The following is a 21,762-nucleotide window of genomic DNA, read 5'->3' on the forward strand; positions in this document are numbered from 1 at the left end:
CACACTGATAATGAACATTGATTTGCGCAGCTCGTCGGTAAACAACGGCTGTGTGTAGTATAAACGGCTCAACGTGAAATCACGCACCTGATGGCATTTACCGCTGATTACAGAACTGGCTTTACTGACAAAACGCGCAAGCATGATCAGCAGATTCGGATCGGTGCATCCCTAACATTAGCTAAACGTATATTTTTAAATTATATTTATAAATTAATCGTCTGGTTTTTACAACTTTCACATTGGAGCAAAAATCTGCCTTTAAACTTGAAAGAAATAAAAAATTTATTTTGATTTTTTTTTTTTCATGAATTATGTAATCACTTTGGAAAGGTTGTGATTTTGTTATGCGTAATGCGTGAAGTCTTTGGTTAAAATCTTTTTGGAAAATGATCGATCGTTTCACTAGATAAGACCCTTTTTCCTCAGCTGGGATCGTGTAGAGCCCTTTGAAGCTGCACTGAAACTGCATTTTGAACCTTCAACCCATTGATCCCGATTAAAGTCCACTATATGGAGAAAAATCCTGGAATGTTTTCCTAAAACCTTAATTTTATTTTCGACTGAAGAAAGACAAAGACATGAACGTCTTGGATGACATGGGCGTAAATTCAGAATTTTAATTCTGGAGTGAATTTCTTTTAATCTGTAATAAAGAATTAAATAAATTCTAAGAAATGTACATGAAGACCGATGTGTCCTGTGTTTGTCCATTAGGAGCCGTTTATCCAGGCGTGTGTCACGTTCTTGAAGAGACGTTGTCCCTCTATTATGGGTGGTTTGGCCCCAGAGAAAGACCAGCCGAAAAGTGCTCAACTTCCTCCTGAAACACTGGCTACCATGCTTGCTTGTCTGCAGTCTTGTGCTGGGTGCGTACATGGAGACTTTGCGCATGTTTAAGCCATAAGAAAATGATTGGATTGAAATAAAACACTTGGTTTTGTTGCTGTCTTTGAGCAGGAGTGTGTCTCAAGAGCTATCAGAGACAATCTTGACCATGGTGGCCAACTGTAGCAATGTGATGAACAAGGCCCGACAGCCGCCACCAGGAGTCTTGCCAAAGGGACGAGCTCCCAGCACCAGCAGCTTAGATGCTATCTCACCTGTGCAGGTAACTCTGACCTTACCTACTGAATGAAAGCAGCAGGATTGACTGAAACCTATTTTGATGGTGTACTCAAATCTGTGGTTTTGTATTTCAGATGGATCCTCTTTCTGCGATGGGCTCTTTGAGTTTAGGTGTCTCGTCCACCTCTCACACACCGAGCATGCAAGGATTCCCCAGCCTGCAGGGCTCTGCCTTCAGTAACCCCCAGTCCCCAGCCAAAGCCTTCTCAAACCTGCCCAACCCAAACCCCAGCACAGCTTTCCCAGGAATCAACCCTCTCTCTTCTCAGCTCCAAGGTATCATGAGACTTGAATAGAATTAAAAGCTCTGCCATACTACTGTTTTCCAGTTTATTTAATTATAAATGTATTCAAAATTTCTTGAATTGCTTCTTTAGGTCCTCTGAGCACAAGTTTGACTGGCATTGGCTCAGGTTTGGGCATGCCTGCCGTCAGCAGTGATCCTTTTGGCACCAGGAAGATGAGCACACCGGGGCTGAACCCGCCCACCTTCCAGCAGAGTAAGATGAAGGCCTGTAAGTGGTGGTGTGGCTGAGAGAGTGCCAGGTGCCTCAAGCTGTATTTCCTCTCAAAATTGGCACTCAGTGCTAGAGGTCAACCGATATATCGTTCGGCAGATATTTGCCATTTTTTAATATATCGCACCGATATCCGTGTTTAGTAGCGCTGATTTAAAGTCAGGCACGTCTGCGGGCAGCCCCATGTTATTGGTGTGGTAAAACGCTGCTGTGAAGGACCCCAAGCCAAAACTTTTGTAAGATTCAATAACAGTTCTTAGAGATAAATGTAAGACTTAAATTCTGATAATTCAATGTCCCGTGGCCATATATTTACTATATTACTTGTAAACTGTGAAGTGTTGCTTTCACTTAGTGAAAAAAGCATAGAACCGTCGGGAACTGGCATAATGCTACAGCTGGTTAAAGGTTTGCTTACTTGCAGTTACGTTTAAGGACTGTAGTCGAAAACGATCAGCAGCTTGCTTGCTAAAATATTAGTCTGTGCGTGGGGTGGAGAAAGCGGCAGCTCTCACAAACAATGTAGCTTTGCGATTACTCCGCCTGGCTCGGAGACGGAGGGTGGTTATATCCGCGGGTCGGGTAATAAAAAAATGCATTCTAATTACTTGTGGGTGGGTCGTGGGTGGATGAGATAAATCAATAATGATGTAAACATTAACTACATTTTCTAAAATCTGAACCTGAGTTATGTGGTCAGGACTGTGGCGCCAGCTTCCTTTTAAATATATTTTGATGATTGCACCTGATGCGCCCTCACCGTCCTCTCCATCACCTCAGATACTGCGAGTTTATAACTATGGTCACGTCCAGATGTCAGTAAACGTTATTTTTTTCAGCATGGATTTGGCTTAAAAGCACGAGTGAGCCTATATAAGTGTGCAGCGATGTGCGGATTAGCTGTTAAAACGAACCTTCCATTCATCATATCATCATGCAAAACTAAGAATTAGAATAAGTTTAATAGGAAGATAGTGTGCGCTTAGCTAAATCAGGAAAAAATATATAGGTGCAGGTGGGTGACAGGCAGATTACACTATTGCCTGATTTTGCTTAATTTCGTCGCCAAAAGTAAGATTTTGCTCTCTTGCATCCTCAAAAGTTTTCTGAAACAAGTCACAACTGAGCCGCTGTGCATCTCCATTTAAACGCAGCGGTGTTTCGTTTTAGAATGAACGTGCGTTTTTAAACGAATCTAGTGAAATGATTCAATTTCCCATTCATAAAGACAGTCATTTGCTTTATTCAAGAATGAATCAGCTGTTCCAACGAATCAAATGAATGATTCAGTAATTCAGTGTCTTGCCGCCATCTGCTGGCAGGTTCTCTCAGTTATATAAACCATTTAGAATTTCTGTATTCAAAAATTTATATTTAAAACATTAAAGTTTAACATTAATCTCAGCTTTTAAACTTATGTAAATGATTAACAGTTTTTATATTATCTGTTTTATATATTTAATACTTAGTTCTATTTGTTTGGTTAACTTTGGTTAAATCTTTTAATAATACAGTGCCGTGCACAAAATCAAGATCTGAAAGATGGTTCATTGTTCATAGTTCATGATGTTAAGTTTAGAAATGATCCAATTATTATTAGTATGACGTTTTAGCATGCAAATAAAGGGAAGAACTTCAAGATATCGGCCCTAAAAATCGGCCAAAAAAATCGGCAGCACATATCGGCTGACCCTGACCTCTAAACATCGGCTATAGAAAAACCCATATCAGTCGATCTCTACTCAGTGCCTTATAAAAGTCCTTTTGACACCTATTTCAGAGTCTTTTATCTCTAGGCCAAAAATGTCTATAGAGGAAATACAGGTCAGTCTACATTACTGCAAGATGTTCTTTTCAACCAGTTTGGATCCGTGTGTAAATATCAGTTTTCGACATATGAAGGAAAACAAACTGTTTGCTTGGAACTTCTGAATTTTTGCTTTAGTCAGTCTTTTTGCAAATTAATTAATTAAAGTGCCATAACAGTCTTCTTTTCTTTGTTATAGCTGACCTCTCTCAGGTGTGGCCCGAGGCAAACCAGCACTTTAGTAAGGAGATAGACGATGAGGCAAACAGCTACTTCCAGCGCATCTACAACCATCCGCCGCACCCCACAATGTCTGTGGATGAGGTAAGATTGGCAGAAGTAACCAAGCAGATGGTGCTTTTGCTCATTTTTAATACCTCAACGCTTATTCTTCAAGTACAGATTTCAAATTCAGTGATTCTTTCAATGTAGGTGCTGGAAATGCTGCAGAGATTTAAGGACTCGAACATCAAGCGGGAAAGGGAAGTTTTTAACTGCATGCTGAGGAATCTCTTCGAGGAGTACAGATTCTTCCCTCAGTATCCGGACAAAGAGCTTCACATCACCGCTTGCCTTTTCGGGGGGATCATTGAGAAAGGCCTGGTCACGTATATGGCACTGGGCTTGGCCTTACGATATGTCCTGGAAGCCTTACGCAAACCTTTCGGATCAAAGATGTATTACTTTGGGATCGCTGCACTAGATAGATTTAAAAATAGGTACTGTCAGTAGTTTGTCTTGGTTTATAATTTACGTCTTTTTGATGAATTTTCTTTTAAATCTAAAACCACTCTCTTTCTCAGACTGAAGGACTATCCCCAGTACTGTCAGCACTTGGCATCAATAGCCCATTTCCTGCAGTTTCCACACCATTTACAAGAGGTAACCTAGTTTTGCATTTTATTTTGGTCATGCCCACAGCATTTTCCTGTAATATCTCACTTTGCACTAGTTTGTTAAACTTTCAGCTGAATAAGTCTCCTCTTGTATGTTGTTTGTTTTTATAGTATATAGAGTATGGTCAGCAGTCCAGAGACCCTCCTGTGAAGATGCAAGGCTCCATTACTACCCCTGGCAGCCTGGCTTTAGCCCAAGCTCAAGCTCAATCTCAGACCCCCAAAGCTCCCCAACCTGGCCAAGCCAGCACCTTAGTGACCACAGCCACCACAACCACCACCGCTGCCAAAACCACCACCATCACGAGACCTACAGCTGTCGGACCGAAGAAGGACGTTCCAGTGAGTGCACATAGTCACTGTTCCATTAATGTAATCTTCTGAAATGTATCATTAGTCTAAGATTGACTCATCTCTGTGGTATCTGATGTTTTAATTTTTTCCACAGCCGTCAATCAACACCACAAACATTGACACTTTGTTGGTAGCCACAGACCAGACTGAAAGGATCGTTGAGCCCCCAGAGAACGTTCAGGAGAAGATTGCGTTCATCTTCAACAACTTGTCCCAATCAAACATGTCCCAAAAGGTGTGTGTTCTTACAATATGTATCTTATATATCATAAGTTTGAGCTTTTACCTCCTAAATCATCACTTCCTTTGGTTTTTTTTTTGAAGGTGGAGGAGCTGAAAGAGACTGTGAAAGAAGAATTCATGCCCTGGGTCTCTCAGTACCTGGTTATGAAGCGTGTCAGCATTGAGCCCAACTTCCACAGCTTGTATTCAAATTTTCTAGACACACTGAAGAACCCAGAGTTTGTCAAGATGGTTCTCAATGAGACTTACAGAAACATCAAGGTAATATTGAAATGTGATGACTAAATTCATAAATTCAAGGTATGCCTACAATTATAGGGGTGGCACGGTTCACAAAACCCACGGTTCGGTTCGTATCACGGTTTTAGGTCACGGTTTTCGGTTCTGTACGGTTCTGGTTTTTATTTTTTTTATTTTAATCTTTAACACTCCAGAAGTTTGTTTTGGCATATGAAATGTAGCTTGATTATCCACAATTTAGGATACATTATTAAAAAAAAAAGTTTTATCATGCAATCATGCACAAACTGAATTGGACTTGACTTTAAGCACATTATTGAGACCATCTCTGAGGAAAGCTAGGAGAGATTTGATACAGCAATAGAGAAGACATTGATGACATGCTTTTCATTTATTTGGCAAAAACAGGACAATGTGTATCTCCACAGGAATTTATGTGCCTTTTTAGCACATAAAGATTGAACTGAAGAATTAACTTGCATGTCTACCAACACACTGGTGTGATGTCTTCTCAGATGAACTGACAAATTAGAAGTGAAATCTAAAATGTTCCCACACAACTGATCTGGCTAAGGCGCCGTTCACATGAAGCCTCTTTTGCGCACTCAAGTTTGTTATTTCAAATGTAGACGCGTGGTGGTATGCGCACTCATAATGGAAGCGACACCGTGCGACACGCTCGTTTTTTTCCAGGCGCGTCCGCGCCGCATCGAGATAAAAACATCTCAACTTTTCAAAATTCCGCAAGCTCACCGCAGGCCATGTGACATGATCCAACCAATCAGCTTCATCCTTTCCTTTAATAAAATTGAAAGCACAGCCGAGTTGGATGAACAGCGTATCATAGCTGGCGCATCCAACTCCGGGCAGCCTTCCTTATCTCTCCCACTTGCCATTTCTACACGTGACGTAACCTGCAGCGCTCCACTTTTACTGTCTCTATGTCTCCACACACCTCTTATTTTGCGCAAAAAGGACACTCACGAGGCTACGTTGCGCATGCATTGAACCGTGCAACGCACACACGCACCGAACCGAGACAAGCGAACCGAACTGTTCGGTTGTTTTTCATGTACCGTGCCACCCCTACTACATTAAGACATAAGATATACTTAATGTTTCCCCGTTTTGTTTTGTAGGTCCTTCTTACCTCTGATAAGGCAGCTGCTAACTTCTCAGATCGATCCCTGCTGAAGAATTTGGGTCATTGGCTTGGAATGATCACCTTAGCTAAAAACAAACCAATCCTGTACACAGTAAGTTCAATTTTATTATCCATCACCTGAGCTTGGACCATCTCTAGATGTATCCAATTCTTTTACACCTGTTCTGTGACTACAATAATGTTATACTGTCTTACAGGACCTGGAGCTGAAATCTCTCTTGCTGGAGGCTTATGTGAAAGGCCAACAGGAGTTACTGTATGTTGTCCCCTTTGTGGCCAAAGTCTTGGAATCAAGTCTACGGAGTGTGGTAATCATGCAATTTTTCACTCTCAATTTTGCTGTCAGGTGTTGAGTTTGGGCCAGTTGTGCACAGTTGGCCATAAATTTACATACACTTTGTTTGTCCTGAACAGTTAACTACCTGCTGTTCTTCAGAAAATCCTTCAGGTCCCACAAATTCTTTGGTTTTTCTGCATTTTTGTGAATTTGAAACTTTTCAACAATGACTGTATAATTTTGAGATCCATCTTTTCACACTGAGGACGACTGAGGGACTCATGCAACTATTACAGAAGGTTCAAACGCTCACTGATGCTCCAGAAGGAGAAACAATGCATTAAGAGCTGGGGGGTGAAAACTTTTAAATGTGAAGTTCAGGGTAAATTTAACTTATTTTGTCTTCTGGAAAACATGCAAGTATCTTCTGTAGCTTAAGTGCAGTACTAAATGGGGGGGGGGGGGGATATTTAGGCAAAATGACCTATATATCTTTATTCTGTTCAAAAGATTTCACCCCGGGCTCTTAACGCATTGTTTCCTTCTGAAGCATCAGTAAGTGTTTGAACCTTCTGTAATGGTTGCATATGAGTCCCTCAGTTGTGAAAAGATAAATCTCTAAATCATAGTCGTGGTTGGAAAAAGGTTCAATACACAATCTTGGAAAACCAAAAGAATTTGTGGGACCTGAAGGATTTTTCTGAAGAACAAGGGTCAGGTTAGTACTAAATAAATAAAAAATTAACATGCATTCTGTATGATCCCTTTTATTTTAGTAAAATTAACATTTTGCAGATTCTGCAAATGTGTATGCAAACATTTGATGTCATCTGTATCACATTTTTTAACAAATCCTGTCCTGTTTTGTAGATCTTCAGACCGCAGAACCCTTGGACCATGGGCATCATGAATGTACTGGCTGAGCTCCACCAGGAACATGACTTAAAGGTCAGTTTCTTTCATTGATGCTAATCTTATCATACATAAGCTTCCGCTGGAATAGTTTTCACTCAGTCCCATTCTTTTTTTCACAGCTTAACCTTAAGTTTGAGATCGAGGTGCTCTGCAAGAACCTGTCTTTGGACATCAGTGAGCTGAAACCAGGAAATCTACTGAGAGACAAAGAGAAGCTGAAGAACTTAGAGGAGCAGCTCTCTGCACCAAAGAAAGAGACCAAGCCTCCTGAAGAGATGCTGCCTATAGTTACAACAGGTATTACACTACAACAGGCTTGTTGTCAGTTGCATGTTATTTTTAATAGTTTTCCATTTCTGGTTTAACCAGAAGTAGATTCTGTACCGTTTACAGCTGCGCCCTCAACTCCGGCCACCACCACGACCTGTACGGCAACTGGGCCACCCACACCACAGTTCAGCTACCACGACATCAATGTGTACGCCCTGGCTGGCCTGGCCCCACACATCAACATCAATGTTAACGTAAGTCTCGCATTCTACAAAGCCAACTTTTTTTTTAATTCCCTTTTTATTCTTAAATATTTACGTTTTTTTCTTTACTTTTTGTGTAGATCCCACTACTGCAGGCCCATCCTCAGCTGAAACAGTGCGTAAGACCAGCAATTGAGCGTGCTGTACAGGAACTAGTGCACCCAGTAGTGGACCGATCCATCAAGATCGCCATGACCACCTGCGAGCAAATAGTCAGGAAGGACTTTGCCCTAGACTCTGAGGAGTCTCACATGCGTGTGGCCGCCCACCACATGATGCGTAACCTGACTGCCGGCATGGCCATGATCACTTGCAGAGAACCTCTGCTCATGAGCATCGCCACTAACCTGAAGAACAGCTTTGCTGCAGCTCTTAGGGTAGGAAAATGCTTTTGACTCTATCCTGAGACACAAAATGATTTCATTTTCAGAATTTTCACTCACTGAGCATGTCTATTTTAGGCTCCCACACCTCAGCAGAGAGAGATGATGGAAGAGGCGGCTGCTCGCATCGCACAAGACAACTGTGAGCTTGCTTGTTGCTTTATCCAGAAGACGGCAGTGGAGAAAGCTGGACCTGAGATGGACAAGAGGCTGGCAACTGTGAGTACACTGTCCTAATTAGTCATATAGTGTCATTTAGCCAAAAAACAAGTCTGATTTGAACACTTTCCTCGGTCTTGCAGGAATTCGAGCTTAGGAAGCATGCTCGCCAAGAAGGCCGTCGCTACTGTGACCCCATGGTGCTCACCTATCAGGCAGAGCGTATGCCAGAGCAGATCAGACTTAAGGTGAGAGCCTTTTCCAAACTTCTCATCAGGTTGATGATTTACTACTCTGTACAACAGTGTTTGATTCTGGCTTGCTTCTCTCTTTTCCAGGTTGGTGGAGTAGATCCTAAACAGCTGGCTGTTTATGAGGAGTTCGCCCGCAACGTTCCAGGCTTCCTACCCAGTAATGACCTGTCTCAGCCCACTGGTTTTCTCGCCCAACCAATGAAGGTACAAATCCTTTCATCCTTGAAGAGATGTGTTTGGTTGTCACATTGGTTAAGTACAGGTTTCGTACAAGGTGCTTGAAGTACTTGAATTTGAAATTTTATGCCTGGAAAACCCTTGAACCCTAAAGAGGAACTTGAAGTGCTTGAATTATTGAAAGACGGTGCATCTATGAAACACTTTTTTTAACAGATTTTTGAAAAGATAAACACATCTTTTCACACACAATTCACAATTTAAAAAAACATCACTACCTTTTTACTTATTTCAGTTAATGTCAGAAAACTAGTAAGCTAAGCCAGTAGTAGTACTGACAATGTTGTGTAAATGTGGCTGAAGACACAAAGTGGAATGGATGAACCGAATCACTTGAGTCATTTATGCTGGAACCCCTCCGATTGATTCAAACTTGTGACTTCGATCATTCATTTAAAGCAATTCACTAGCAAATACCAGATGAAATTATAAAATCAGTACAAGCAATGTCAAAACTTTAAACTTTAAATCACATAGTAATGGGTAAAACAGCTTTTCTGAAATTCTGAATCAGTTGAACCATTGCGTCACAAAATTATTAACTTTCTAATTGCTCCAATCGGATTGTGTATTGCAAATAGTTTGATTTAGATCAGGACTTTTGGAGATCACAAATCATTTGACTTATATTGGGACTTCCAATCGTGAATTGGAATTGCGTATAACAAATAATTTGATTCAGATTAGGACTTCGGAACGTGTATCGCAAATCATTTGATTTAGATCAGAACAGGTTTGTGAATCATTTTGTGAACTAAATGATTCAAATTAAAGATTTGTGATACTTCGTGACATTCCAATCTAGGTCAAATGACTCTCAGTCCGTGCTCTAAATCCTGATCTGAAATGATGGTTTGGGAATCAGTTAAACCATTGGGTTGCAAAATGTTTCACTGCATATCGCGACTCATTTGTTTCATCTCGGGACTTCAAATCCTGTATCACAAATCATTCATTCAACTTCACGTATTACTAATCATTTGATTCAGATCAGGACTTCAGAGTGCGTATGGCAAATTATTTGATGTAGATTGAAATGGTTTTGTAATTCATTTTGCAAATTGAATGATTCAAAGCAAAGACTTGCAATACACAATGTTCCATGTAGTCAAATGAATAAGCTCTTATAAAAAAAAAAGTGTAGTGCTGAAAGTCCTGGAATTTCTTTTTACAGTATTTGTATGAACCCTTTAAGTAACTCAAAGGTTCTCTTTTCTGCATTGCAGCAACAGGCATGGCCCACTGATGACGTGGCTCACATCTACGATAAGTGCATTTCAGACCTGGAGCAGCACCTACACGCAATTCCACCTGCGCTGGCCATGAACCCACAGACCCAGGCCATACGCAGCCTTCTGGAGGCCGTTGTCATGGCTAGGAACTCCCGTGATGGCATTGCTGCCCTGGGCCTTCTGCAGAAGGTAAGAACTTGGTGAACTACACTTTTTGGTGGTGTCGTCCAATCTTGCTCCTGTTGGGCAACTGTTCTGCAGAGTTTTGCTTCAATCCAAAAACATTTTGGTCGTCAGGATCACCAGAAACATTCAGGCAAAGGTTTCAGAGCTAAACTCTGTGGGACAAACAGCCTTACAGTTGTAAGAATGGACATGCCTACAATACGTTCTCCGCTTAAATCTAACAATTCTGCTTGCTCACTTTCAGGCTGTCGAGGGTCTGTTGGATGCCACCAGTGGTGCTGATCCTGATCTGTTGCTAAGCTACAGGGAGTGCCACCTACTGGTGCTGAAAGCCCTACAGGACGGTCGTGCCTACGGCCCACAGTGGTGCAACAAACAAATCACCAGGCACGTACTAAAACTGTGGCATGAACTTATTTATCATAAGCATAGACAGGTCTCACAGGTCCTAAACGTTTCTTCTCCACCTTCTGTAGATGCCTGATTGAGTGCAGAGATGAATACAAGTACAACGTTGAGGCTGTGGAGCTTCTCATCAGAAACCACCTGGTCAACATGCAGCAGTATGACTTGCACCTGGCTCAGGTGAGGAGACTGTGTCTAGGGCTTAAAAGGAAACTGTTGTAAATGAGTTCATGAGATTCTTACACCTGTGTCTTTTCAGTCCATGGAGAACGGGCTTAACTATATGGCCGTGGCATTCGCCATGCAGCTGGTGAAGCTCCTTCTGGTTGACGAACGCAGCGTGAGTCACATCACTGAGGCAGATCTCTTCCACACCATTGAGACGCTGATGAGAACCAACGCCCACTCCAGAGCTAATGCTCCGGAAGGGTAAGACAAGTCCTTATGTTGTTATTCCTGCAACTAAATGTCTGTTTAGTTACTGTAAATGGAAGTAACCTGGAATTACTTCTCTGGAACCCCTAGTTTGCCTCAACTGATGGATGTTGTCCGCTCTAACTACGAGGCCATGATCGATCGTCACCATGGTGGGCCGAACTTTATGATGCACTCTGGTATCTCTCAAGCTTCTGAGTACGATGACCCACCAGGCCTTAGAGAAAAGGCAGAGTACCTTTTGAGAGAATGGGTTAACCTATACCATTCGGCTGCTGCAGGAAGAGACAGCACCAAGGCCTTCTCAGCGTTTGTTGGCCAGGTTAGCAAGAACGATCAAAATCCAAAAGTTTCAAGTCCCAAATTGGTGGTTCTTAAAGTAAGAATTGACCCACATTTATTTCATTGTTTTCTCTTGCAGATGCACCAGCAGGGCATCCTGAAGACTGATGACCTGATCACTCGCTTCTTCCGGCTGTGCACAGAAATGTGCGTGGAGATCAGTTACCGCGCTCAAGCCGAACAACAGCACCCGACCACCAGCCCCGCCATCATCAGGGCCAAGTGCTACCACAACCTGGACGCTTTTGTTCGACTCATCGCACTGCTTGTCAAACACTCCGGAGAGGCCACCAACACGGTTACCAAAATCAACCTGCTCAACAAGGTTGGAATGCTTACAGTGGTTAGATGTGGCTCAATGTTGACTTTTTTTATTTTATTATATATTTTTTGGAAATCTTGATTAATGCTGCTTTTCCTGGTGCAGGTTCTGGGCATTGTGGTGGGTGTGTTGATCCAGGATCACGATGTAAGGCAGACAGAGTTTCAGCAGCTTCCGTACCACAGAATCTTTATCATGCTCCTGCTGGAGCTTAACGCACCAGAACATGTGCTGGAGACGATCAACTTCCAGACCCTCACTGCCTTCTGGTAAGCACATGGATTTAGTTTTAAGGTGCAGTCACATTTAGCATTGTTTGGTGAATTTTTGCAAGTGAAGCTTAGTCGTTTCAGTAGGACCAGTGGGTTCAAGTTGGTCATGCGGCTTTGTTGGGTTTACCAAAAGTGAGCTTACATATCTACACTGTTGGCTCTTTTTGAGAAATTTCACAGGCTTTCGCACTGCGTAGTTCTAAGAGCTCAGTTCTAGAATCTAGCCAGCATGATTCTCCTAAAGAACCTATTTCCCCCTTGGGCCTTTTTCCTGGTTCCATTCACCCCGGCACCAGGAACTCTGAAGTAGCCAACAGTGTTGTCTAGGGCTGGGTGACAAATCGCTAATGGTAATTATCACGCAATATAAATTTCCTTGATAAACAATAAGAGTTTAACGTTTCGGTTCAATGCAATGGTTTTGTTGTCAATTCAATCAATTGACGCCGAATTGCTGCTAATAAAATGTGCACAGTAGGGCTGCATGATTATATATATATATATATATATATATATATATATATATATATATATATAAAAACAAGCTGAAAATACTTGCTTTTCTTTTCACAAATGTCAATGATACATTGGTTTGGTTTCTTTAAATAGAAAAAGTTTTATATGGTATTATCCCAATGTTGAAATTTATTTGCAAAAAAGTGGTTTCATACTACAGTATAACAGGTAATATGAAACAATATTACTCATTAGATCATGTAGAACTAAGATATTATATTTATTATTTTACATTTATTTTAAGGAAAAATGACTGGAAAAGTGTAAAGAATTAAAATAAACTAAGTGTTTGTCATGTTCTGATCACAATTAACCATCTGCCGTTTTTTTTTTTTTTTTTTTTACAACTTTCCCATTAGAGACAATTGAGGTGACAATTATAGTGATCATTTTTTGTTCATGTCGGCCAGCCCTAGCGCAGCATTTACAAATGTCAACAACCGTGATCAGAGCAGTTTTTGTTGTGCGTCGTGGGTTTCATGATAATGGAGATGGAATGTAAACGCACAATTTACACAATTCAAAGAGCATGAAAATTTGAGAGGCTGAGAAAAGAACACAACGCTGCAGACAACAGGTAGCTAAATGCTGTAATTGCACATTTGTGGAGTAAATATTTCTTTACACAGCTTTTTAAAAATACCAGGTAGCCCATATTTCATATGCGTTTGGCAAATCAGCACTTCTGTCGCTGGTAGTTCCAATAGTTTTAGACCCTACTCTGAAGTAGGAGCTAATTTAGGTCTCCCAAACGGAGTTCCTAGAACTAAATACTAGTGTTGTCACGATACTGGAATTTCGAACTTCGATACCTTGAAAAATATCGATATTCGATACTATTTTCGATACCACAGAGAAAAACTGCCACAATATTAAGGGGATAAATTTCATTTTTAATTTAAAGATAAATATAACATAAGTCTAGAACATGAATGAGGTATATGCATATGTACACTGCTACAGCCCTGTTCAGCTTCTTTGCTTCATTTGAGTTTGCTTCATACTTTCTTTGTTCAAATACAACTGGTAGTGTAGGTTGTAAACTTTTTTTTTCTTTTTAGACCACACTTTTAAAATTAACTGAACTATCTAACTAATCTTAGAACTTAAGTTAATGGTAAAATATATTTGTTAACATTAGTTAACATGAATAAACAATGAAAAATACTTTCAAAACATTTATTAATCTTAGTTAAAAGTAAATTTAAACTAACATTTACTAACACATGAACTAATTAAAATCCAAAGTTCTATCTGTTAATATTTTTTATTGGACCAGAACTAACATGATCCGTATATTGTATTTTTATTACCTACGGTTATCAAACATTAAAATATACTGTAACAAATGCATTGCTCATCGTTCATGAATGCTGGTTAATAGATTAACATTATCTGATGAACAGATTTTAATGCCGGATTCATAATCACCGATCCATGCATGCAAACGTGCATGCGTGCATCACACGCGAAAACAATGCTCAGTTGCTCACTGGATAGACATTAAGACAAATTGCAGAATTTAAGTAATGATTTTTTTTAAATAAAGTTAAATAAGCGCAGTTCATTTACATTTGACCGCAGTTAAAGTATTTACTATTTAGGATTCCTCAATCTGATCATATTAACCAACTACGGTTAAAAAAAACAAATTGTATATATTTCATATCCGAAATATTTCCAGAAAGCACTCCTGCTGTGTTCTTAATCAAACAAAGCCAGTTATGGGGGCGCCACATTCGCCTTCGCTTCACGCGCCTTTGTGGAAAAGTGAAAGTGACAGCTCGGCTAGTATTGATACTTCGGTAAATTAGTATTGGTACCGTTCAGATATTTCAGTATCCATATTTATCGAAATATCAATATTTTTGACAACACTACTAAATACGTTCCTAGTTCCTGTGGTGCGAACCCACCAAAAAGTGGGAACTTCTGCCAATAGTTCTAGGAACGATAAAAAGGTTACTCAAATGCGAAAGCCCCTAATGTTGTTAATGTTTTTGCACCTTTACTTTGGTTATCAGTCTTTAAACAAGTATTAAAGGACATTGTCTCTTTTCAGTAACACCTTCCACATCCTGAGGCCGACTAAAGCACCTGGTTTTGTCTATGCTTGGCTGGAGCTCATCTCGCACCGCATCTTCATTGCCAGGATGCTTGCGCATACCCCACAACAGAAGGTGTGTTTCTGCTGCATGTATTGAGTGTCCAGTCCTTCTCCAGGAAGGCAACTTTCTGCAGTTTCTCTGATCCTAAATACACCTGAACCAGCTAATCAGTGCGTTTAGGATAATTCGAAATGGCCCTCCAGGAGCAAGATTGGATACCATTTATGTCCATCCATGTCCAATATGCATGCTGGTCAATCGCTGACTAACTTCTGTGCCTTAAACATCTTTCCTTTCTCACAGGGTTGGCCAATGTATGCCCAGCTGCTGATAGACTTGTTCAAGTATCTTGCACCCTTCCTAAGGAATGTTGAACTCAACAAACCTATGCAAATTCTCTACAAGGTATAAACAGTCTTGTCTTTAAAAGCCTGTCTGGTAGTTCTTTGGATCAGTTTGTAACCTTGCATTGTTTATCTCTCTATTCTCTAAGGGAACACTTCGTGTGCTGCTTGTCCTGCTACATGACTTCCCTGAATTCCTGTGTGACTACCATTATGGCTTCTGCGACGTCATCCCGCCCAACTGCATCCAGCTGAGGAACCTGATCCTGAGTGCCTTCCCCCGCAACATGAGGCTTCCAGACCCCTTCACCCCTAATCTGAAGGTAGAGCGTCGCACATAATATTCAACATCAGATGTGATGCATTGTGGTTTTGTATGTAGTTATAACTTAATTTGTGTGTTCACCAGGTGGATATGCTAAGTGAGATCAACATTGCTCCCCGCATCCTCACAAACTTCACCGGTGTGATGCCGTCCCAGTTTAAGAAGGATCTTGACTCCTACCTCAAGACCCGTTCTCCAGTCACCTTCCTCTCTGAGCTGCGCAGCAACCTGCAGGTAGGGGGAGCCACTCTGAATCACAAAACAGTTCACAACAGACTCTAATTTGGTGCTTTTTTTTTTTTTTTTTGTAAACATTCTCTTTTTCCGTTTCATTTAAATCCACTCTACTTCCAGGTGTCCAACGAGCCAGGCAACCGCTACAACATTCAGCTGATCAATGCTCTGGTGCTGTACGTTGGAACCCAGGCCATTGCCCACATCCACAACAAGGGCAGCACTCCCTCCATGAGCACCATCACTCACTCGGCTCACATGGACATCTTCCAGAACCTTGCAGTCGATCTAGACACTGAGGGTAAGATGCAAAAAAATGTTTATTTGAATTCCTCCCACTCTCGAGTTTTAGTTCACATTGTGACTTGTTTTTGTCCTCCCAGGCCGCTATCTGTTCCTGAATGCGATAGCCAATCAGCTGCGTTATCCAAACAGCCACACACACTACTTTAGCTGTACCATGCTGTATCTGTTTGCCGAGGCCAACGCTGAAGCCATTCAAGAGCAGATCACCAGGTATGGCAGTGAATTTTATGTCTTTAAAGGTCCCATATTGTCAAAATCGAAATTTCCTGGCTTTTTTCATGATAACTGAGTTCTAGGGGCTGTGTAACTACCATATGAGTTTCAAAACATTCAATCCACAGTAAACTGCACACAGCCTGCTTAAAGTAGCTGTTCATTTTCACGAGCCGCTGTGACTTCCGTAACGATGTGACGTCTGATCTACTCAGTCACCGCCTTCAGTCACCACTAGGGCTGCAACTAACGACTATTTTAATAGTCGACTAGTCACCGACTATTGAAACGATTAGTCGACTAATCGGATAATTATTCAATTTTTCTCAAATTTAGCATGAGATTGCTTTAATTATGTGGAAAATTATAGTAAACACAAGAAAGAAGGGGGTACTTCAATAAAAGATGCATATTTTGCTGCTGATAGGCCAATTCATACTAAAAGTAAATAAAAATGCCCTGTCTAAAACCAATTAGGCACAGTGCTCGGTCAGTACAGACATAAATGCATAAATTAAGAAACTCTATTTTTTTAATGGACAGGCACATTTGTTTTATAAGAAAAAATAAATTAAAATCAAGTAAACATGTTCTTCCTGTAAACCATCAGCAGCAATAAAACAGTAAACAAAAATGTATATCCAAAACAAAACGTATTGGCTTTTATTTAAATCTTACCGAGGCCAGCCAAACTCCGTTTCATTCAACTGTCCGACGTGCTTTCTCTTTAAATGTTCGTGCATCACAGAGGTGCTGCCGTGATGCGCAAGGACTGCTTTACAAACCATGCAGGTAATATTTTAATTCGCCGTAGCAGGCTAAAATGCTCCCAAACTTTACTCCTGTTTCATACATACTCAGTCTGCAGTGCGTCTACAGTCCGTGTGCGTTACGTATGCGGTGCAGAAGAAGCACAGACTCGTTTTGCTTTCACACAGAACGCGTTTGCAGTCCGTACATTGTGAACGTTCTAATCCGTTAACATGGGTGTGGAAAAAAAAAACGCACTGCAGACGGAGTATGTGTGAAACGGGCGTGTTTTGGTACGCGCAGCTGCTGCGTTGGACGCCGCCATTTCTGTATGTTATCGCTCAGCATAGAAGCTGCGTATGTGCGACTCTCGGCAGAAAGATGCCTCACTCGGTTGTCTGGCGACAACATCGACAATGAAATTCATTGTCGACTATTTCTATTATCGATTTTTGTCGACAACGTCGACGAATCGTTGCAGCCCTAGTCACCACCCCAGCACCAACCACCGTACCACCCTCCTTTTGTCAAACCCAGACAACATCACGTCCATAACATTTGCTAAGCAACAACAACACGGAAACTAATCTAGAAAACCCTGTTCAGTCTATAGATGTTGAAACTACATCATTGCACAGGCTTCAGAACAACGTGAATATAAGAGACCAGTGGCACGTCAACTTCAGCCTCTTTCACTCAGCGATTCCGGTAAATACACGGATAATGTTTCCCATGATTTGTTCCGGAGTTGTTTGATTTGGTTCATTCACAGTTGTTTTCCGGAATCTGTGCGTGCTTTACACACAACCCATAAAGACGTGACGTTTGGATGTGAGATGTAATGCGACGCGTACGTTTCACTAAACTGAAACTAACCTGAACAAACTGTGCTTCAGCGCTGATAGTGAGGAGCTGGCTCTGCCTGATCGCTGCTTCATTCCACTTTGCACCTATATTTTCGTTGTGAAGAGTCGCATGATAACGTGCATCATCACTACAACACTGCCTTTATGGTTCTGGCTTTTGTTCACACAGCGCTCGTTCCCGTAATTTTCCAGAATCAGCGCGCATTGTGAAAGGGGCTTTACTAAAGCAACAGTTATGTAGCTTACTGCATTCGGTGTTTGAAAAAGAAAAAACATTAATGATCATTCTGAAATACCTTGTTGAGTATCAGCAGGCTAGGCTCTCTCTATGGCTCTGGGTTCGGCTACAACGATACATGACCGTAGTTACCTGTGATTGGCCTGGCTGTGCGTCACTCAGAAAACAACAGGCGAATCAGAAGAAAGGCTCATGAATATTAATGGGCCAAAATCGACCTGTTTTTGACAGAGCTCCTAAAAAAGGAGCTGTAAAAATATATTGAGATGGATTTTGCCACTTATACCGCAAATATATATTCTTAAGGACATCAACTAAAATAAACCTCCAGAAATGTGTACAATATGGGACCTTTAAACTCTTAGAAGGATACTATCCTTTTTAACATTTTACTTTTTCAATCTTTGCCCGATCAACCCAAAACAGGCTGCCTTTTATTTTTAATGGTAACTAAAAAAGAATTTAGGAACACATTACAATAGGGTCCCATTAGTCAATATTAATGTGCAATTAAAATGAACTAACAATGAGCTGGTCATTTGATGCAGTATTTATTCATCTTTGTTAACTTTGTTAGTTGATAAGTCTATTAAATGCGATCATATGTTATTAGTAAAATAAAATTTATTTAAAATTTTAATTTAATTTTTTAATTTAATTTAAAATTAATGAATGCTTTAAAAAAAAATTATTGTTAATTTGTGGTTAACAAATGGAACCTTCAGGGCCACGATTTGGAAAATGTAGACGTTTGGAAAAAAATAAAACTGGTTTCATAGGGCCCTACTTATTGTAAAGTTTAACTAAAAATATGTTAAAAAAAAAAAAAAAGTGGAAAACACAGAGAATCGTGGAATCCAGTCATAAACATGGAATTTTTTGTATAACAAGGAATGTCACGGAATTTGACCATTTTGGGATAAATAAATCAAAAGTAGGTCGGTACACTTGAATCGAAACTTGATAATGTGACTGTCAAAATAAAACTTTGGTTTAACTTGAAGAAACTGTGACAAATGTATTACGTAATGTAATGATAGTACTACTACTAATAAATATTAAGCATTAATTTTTTTAAAGGAATGTTTACCAGAAAAATTTAATAATAATAATAATAAATAAAATATATATTTTACTTTTATTTTTTTTTATTTGCTTTATAAAGCAAAAGAGATTGTAACTTAAACTTCAAACTGAAAAATGGAGTTTGGGGAAAAAATAAAACTGATTTTATAATGAAGAATAATTTCTTTATAAATTCAATTAATTAGACATACTTTTTGATATTTTTTTTTTTTATTTAACCGTTACAACAGAGTATAGAAAATAAATGAAGAAAAAAAAATGATTTTGGAAGGGGGGTGAAGGAAAAAATAGAAAATGTATAAAGGAAAAATAGACTTTAGAAACTTTTAAAATGGAAAAAAAGTCAAATTTCAAGTAAAATTTTAAACTGAAAAGCTGAATTTGGGGAAAACATAAAATGGTTTTGTAAAGAGAAAATAAATTTAAATTAAAAAAAATAAAAATAAAATAAATTTATTTTGTAAATAAAATGTTTTTTATATATATTTTTTTTTTTCCAAATTGGGGAAAAATAAAACTGATTTAATATAAATTAAGAATAATAAATTAATTCTTTATTAATTAAAAAAAAATTGTTACCATTACAACAGTCTAGAAAAATTAAAATGGGGGAGAAATGTAATGCAGTAAAATTACAACTGGAAAATTTTTTATAATGAATAATAAATTAATTCTTTATAAATTCAATGAATTAGACATGCTTTTTGATATTATTATTTATCCATTAAAGCAGAGACTGGAAAAATTAAAATTGAATTTGTATAAATAAATAAACCTGATTTCATAGGACCCTACTTATTATAAAGTTTAACCAAAAATGTTTAACCATTTTAAGTGCTATACTTGACAATAGGTTATTGTCTGTTGCTGTTTAATGTTGATTTAATGTTTTGAATCAATTTTCAGTTCATAATTATTTATTAATTTGTCATTTGTATTAATTTTTGGTTGAGTTTTTTCCTTTTTTTTTTACGTCAAGTTAAACAACTAAAATAAGAATGTTTTAATTTTTGTTTTAAATAACTGCAATAACCCTGGCTAACTTGTTTTGTGCAGGGTCCTGCTGGAGAGGCTGATTGTGAACAGGCCGCACCCGTGGGGTCTGCTCATCACCTTTATTGAGCTGATCAAGAACCCTGCCTTTAAGTTCTGGAGCCATGATTTTGTACACTGTGCCCCAGAGATCGAGAAGTAAGTGATCCAACATGAGACAAACACATCTTTCTGCATTTTCACAATGGAAGAACTGCAATGTCACAGTGTTTTGTTTGTGTACAGATTGTTCCAGTCGGTGGCTCAGTGCTGCATGGGGCAGAAGCAGGCCCAGCAGGTGATGGAGGGAACAGGTGCCAGTTAGGCTGCAGGAACTGCTCCTGTGCCCAGAGAGAGAGCTCTCCCTCTCCCCAACCCTACATTTGCCCCACCAACACCCTGCACGTCTGATCGGCACACAGCCGGCACTGGATTCCCGCTCGCCTTCCACCGGGCGGCATCATGGCCTGAGGAGTTTCTTTTTTGGTTTTCTTTTTTCTCCCTCAAGTAAAAATGTTCAATGTAAATATTAAAAAGGGACATTTAAGAGCAGATTTTTGAGTAATTTCTTTTGTCAAAGGTGAGGCACACGCTTGAGCACATTTCACTCCTTGCTGTTTGGCTTCCCCCGACTCCATAAATTATTTTTTTGCCTTCAAGATGGATCGACTTTTGTTTGGAAGCTTGGTAGTGGCTAAGGAAGCTGTCTTGTTTTATTTCTTTTTTTTTTCTTTTTCTTTCTTTTTTTTTTTTTTTTTTTTTGAGGTTTGGTTTTTAACGGGAGAGCTATCAGTGTGGTGAGCTGATAGGATAGGACCGATGTCCTGGACTGCAGGGGGGGGGTCACTAGTTTGCACCTGTGAGGAAACAAATCTTGGGTTGGAGGTTCTCCCTGGCACTTGTACAATTGTGGAAATATTCAGAAATTTGTTGGTAAATTGGATCTTCGGAATTTGTACAAAGATTCAACTTGCAGAACAAAAAAGGACCAATACAGCTCATTTTGTAAGGATTTCGAATGTTTTGTAAATGTATTGGTCCGCGTGTTGTATTTTGTAGTACTTTGTAGTTGCCTTTAGTTCCGCTACTTATTTCCTGTATGTATGCATTCTGTAGTTACCGCATTAAACACTTGAACTGCACCTTTGCCTGCTTGTTTCATTTGCATTTGTTGAAATGTTTGTTGTATGGTTTAATCCCTGTTAACTATTTTATTCCACATTTAGTCTTAAATGAGAATTTTACTTTCCTTTCATTGTCATCCAAGATGTTCATGTCTTAATTTCTTCATTCATAAAGAAATTGTTTTTTGAGGAAAATATTTCAGGATTTCTCTCCATATAGTGGACTTCCATGGTGCCCACAAGTTTGAACTTCCAAAATGCAGTTTAAATGCATCTTCAAATGGCTCTAAACAATCCCAGTTGAGGAAGAAGGGTCT

General features: G+C 39.7%; 1 protein-coding gene across 2 annotated transcripts; it reads left to right on the plus strand.

The window, feature by feature from the left end:
* Positions 1 to 722: 722 nt before the first annotated feature.
* Positions 723 to 21,463, plus strand: cnot1 (CCR4-NOT transcription complex, subunit 1). Of its 2 annotated transcripts, none has more exons than XM_073831858.1 (34): positions 723 to 869; positions 961 to 1,111; positions 1,203 to 1,404; positions 1,506 to 1,628; positions 3,653 to 3,777; positions 3,886 to 4,172; positions 4,257 to 4,335; positions 4,461 to 4,691; positions 4,798 to 4,938; positions 5,028 to 5,207; positions 6,326 to 6,442; positions 6,549 to 6,659; positions 7,499 to 7,576; positions 7,663 to 7,840; positions 7,919 to 8,067; positions 8,157 to 8,453; positions 8,538 to 8,678; positions 8,762 to 8,866; positions 8,957 to 9,076; positions 10,336 to 10,530; positions 10,772 to 10,914; positions 11,004 to 11,112; positions 11,192 to 11,361; positions 11,458 to 11,689; positions 11,789 to 12,034; positions 12,137 to 12,300; positions 14,882 to 14,999; positions 15,231 to 15,332; positions 15,421 to 15,594; positions 15,681 to 15,830; positions 15,951 to 16,131; positions 16,214 to 16,346; positions 20,346 to 20,480; positions 20,568 to 21,463. In XM_073831858.1, the coding sequence occupies exons 1-34, from the start codon at positions 772 to 774 to the stop codon at positions 20,644 to 20,646; spliced, it is 5,244 nt and encodes a 1,747-aa protein (XP_073687959.1). In that variant the 5' UTR covers positions 723 to 771; the 3' UTR covers positions 20,647 to 21,463. The 2 variants fall into 2 exon arrangements, with proteins under 2 accessions (XP_073687959.1, XP_073687960.1); XM_073831859.1 differs by having other exon boundaries at positions 7,937 to 8,067.
* Positions 21,464 to 21,762: the final 299 nt, after the last annotated feature.

The sequence above is a fragment of the Garra rufa genome, chromosome 25 (genome assembly GCF_049309525.1).
Source record: "Garra rufa chromosome 25, GarRuf1.0, whole genome shotgun sequence".
Lineage (NCBI taxonomy): Eukaryota > Metazoa > Chordata > Actinopteri > Cypriniformes > Cyprinidae > Garra > Garra rufa.

Coding starts and splice junctions, on each gene's coding strand:
- cnot1 (XM_073831858.1), top strand. CDS start 772: ATGGGTGGTTTGGCCCCAGAGAAAGACCAGCCGAAAAGTGCTCAACTT. Junction 11,362..11,457: donor AGAGCTAATGCTCCGGAAGG/GTAAGACAAGTC, acceptor TGGAACCCCTAG/TTTGCCTCAACTGATGGATG. Junction 16,347..20,345: donor ATTCAAGAGCAGATCACCAG/GTATGGCAGTGA, acceptor TGTTTTGTGCAG/GGTCCTGCTGGAGAGGCTGA.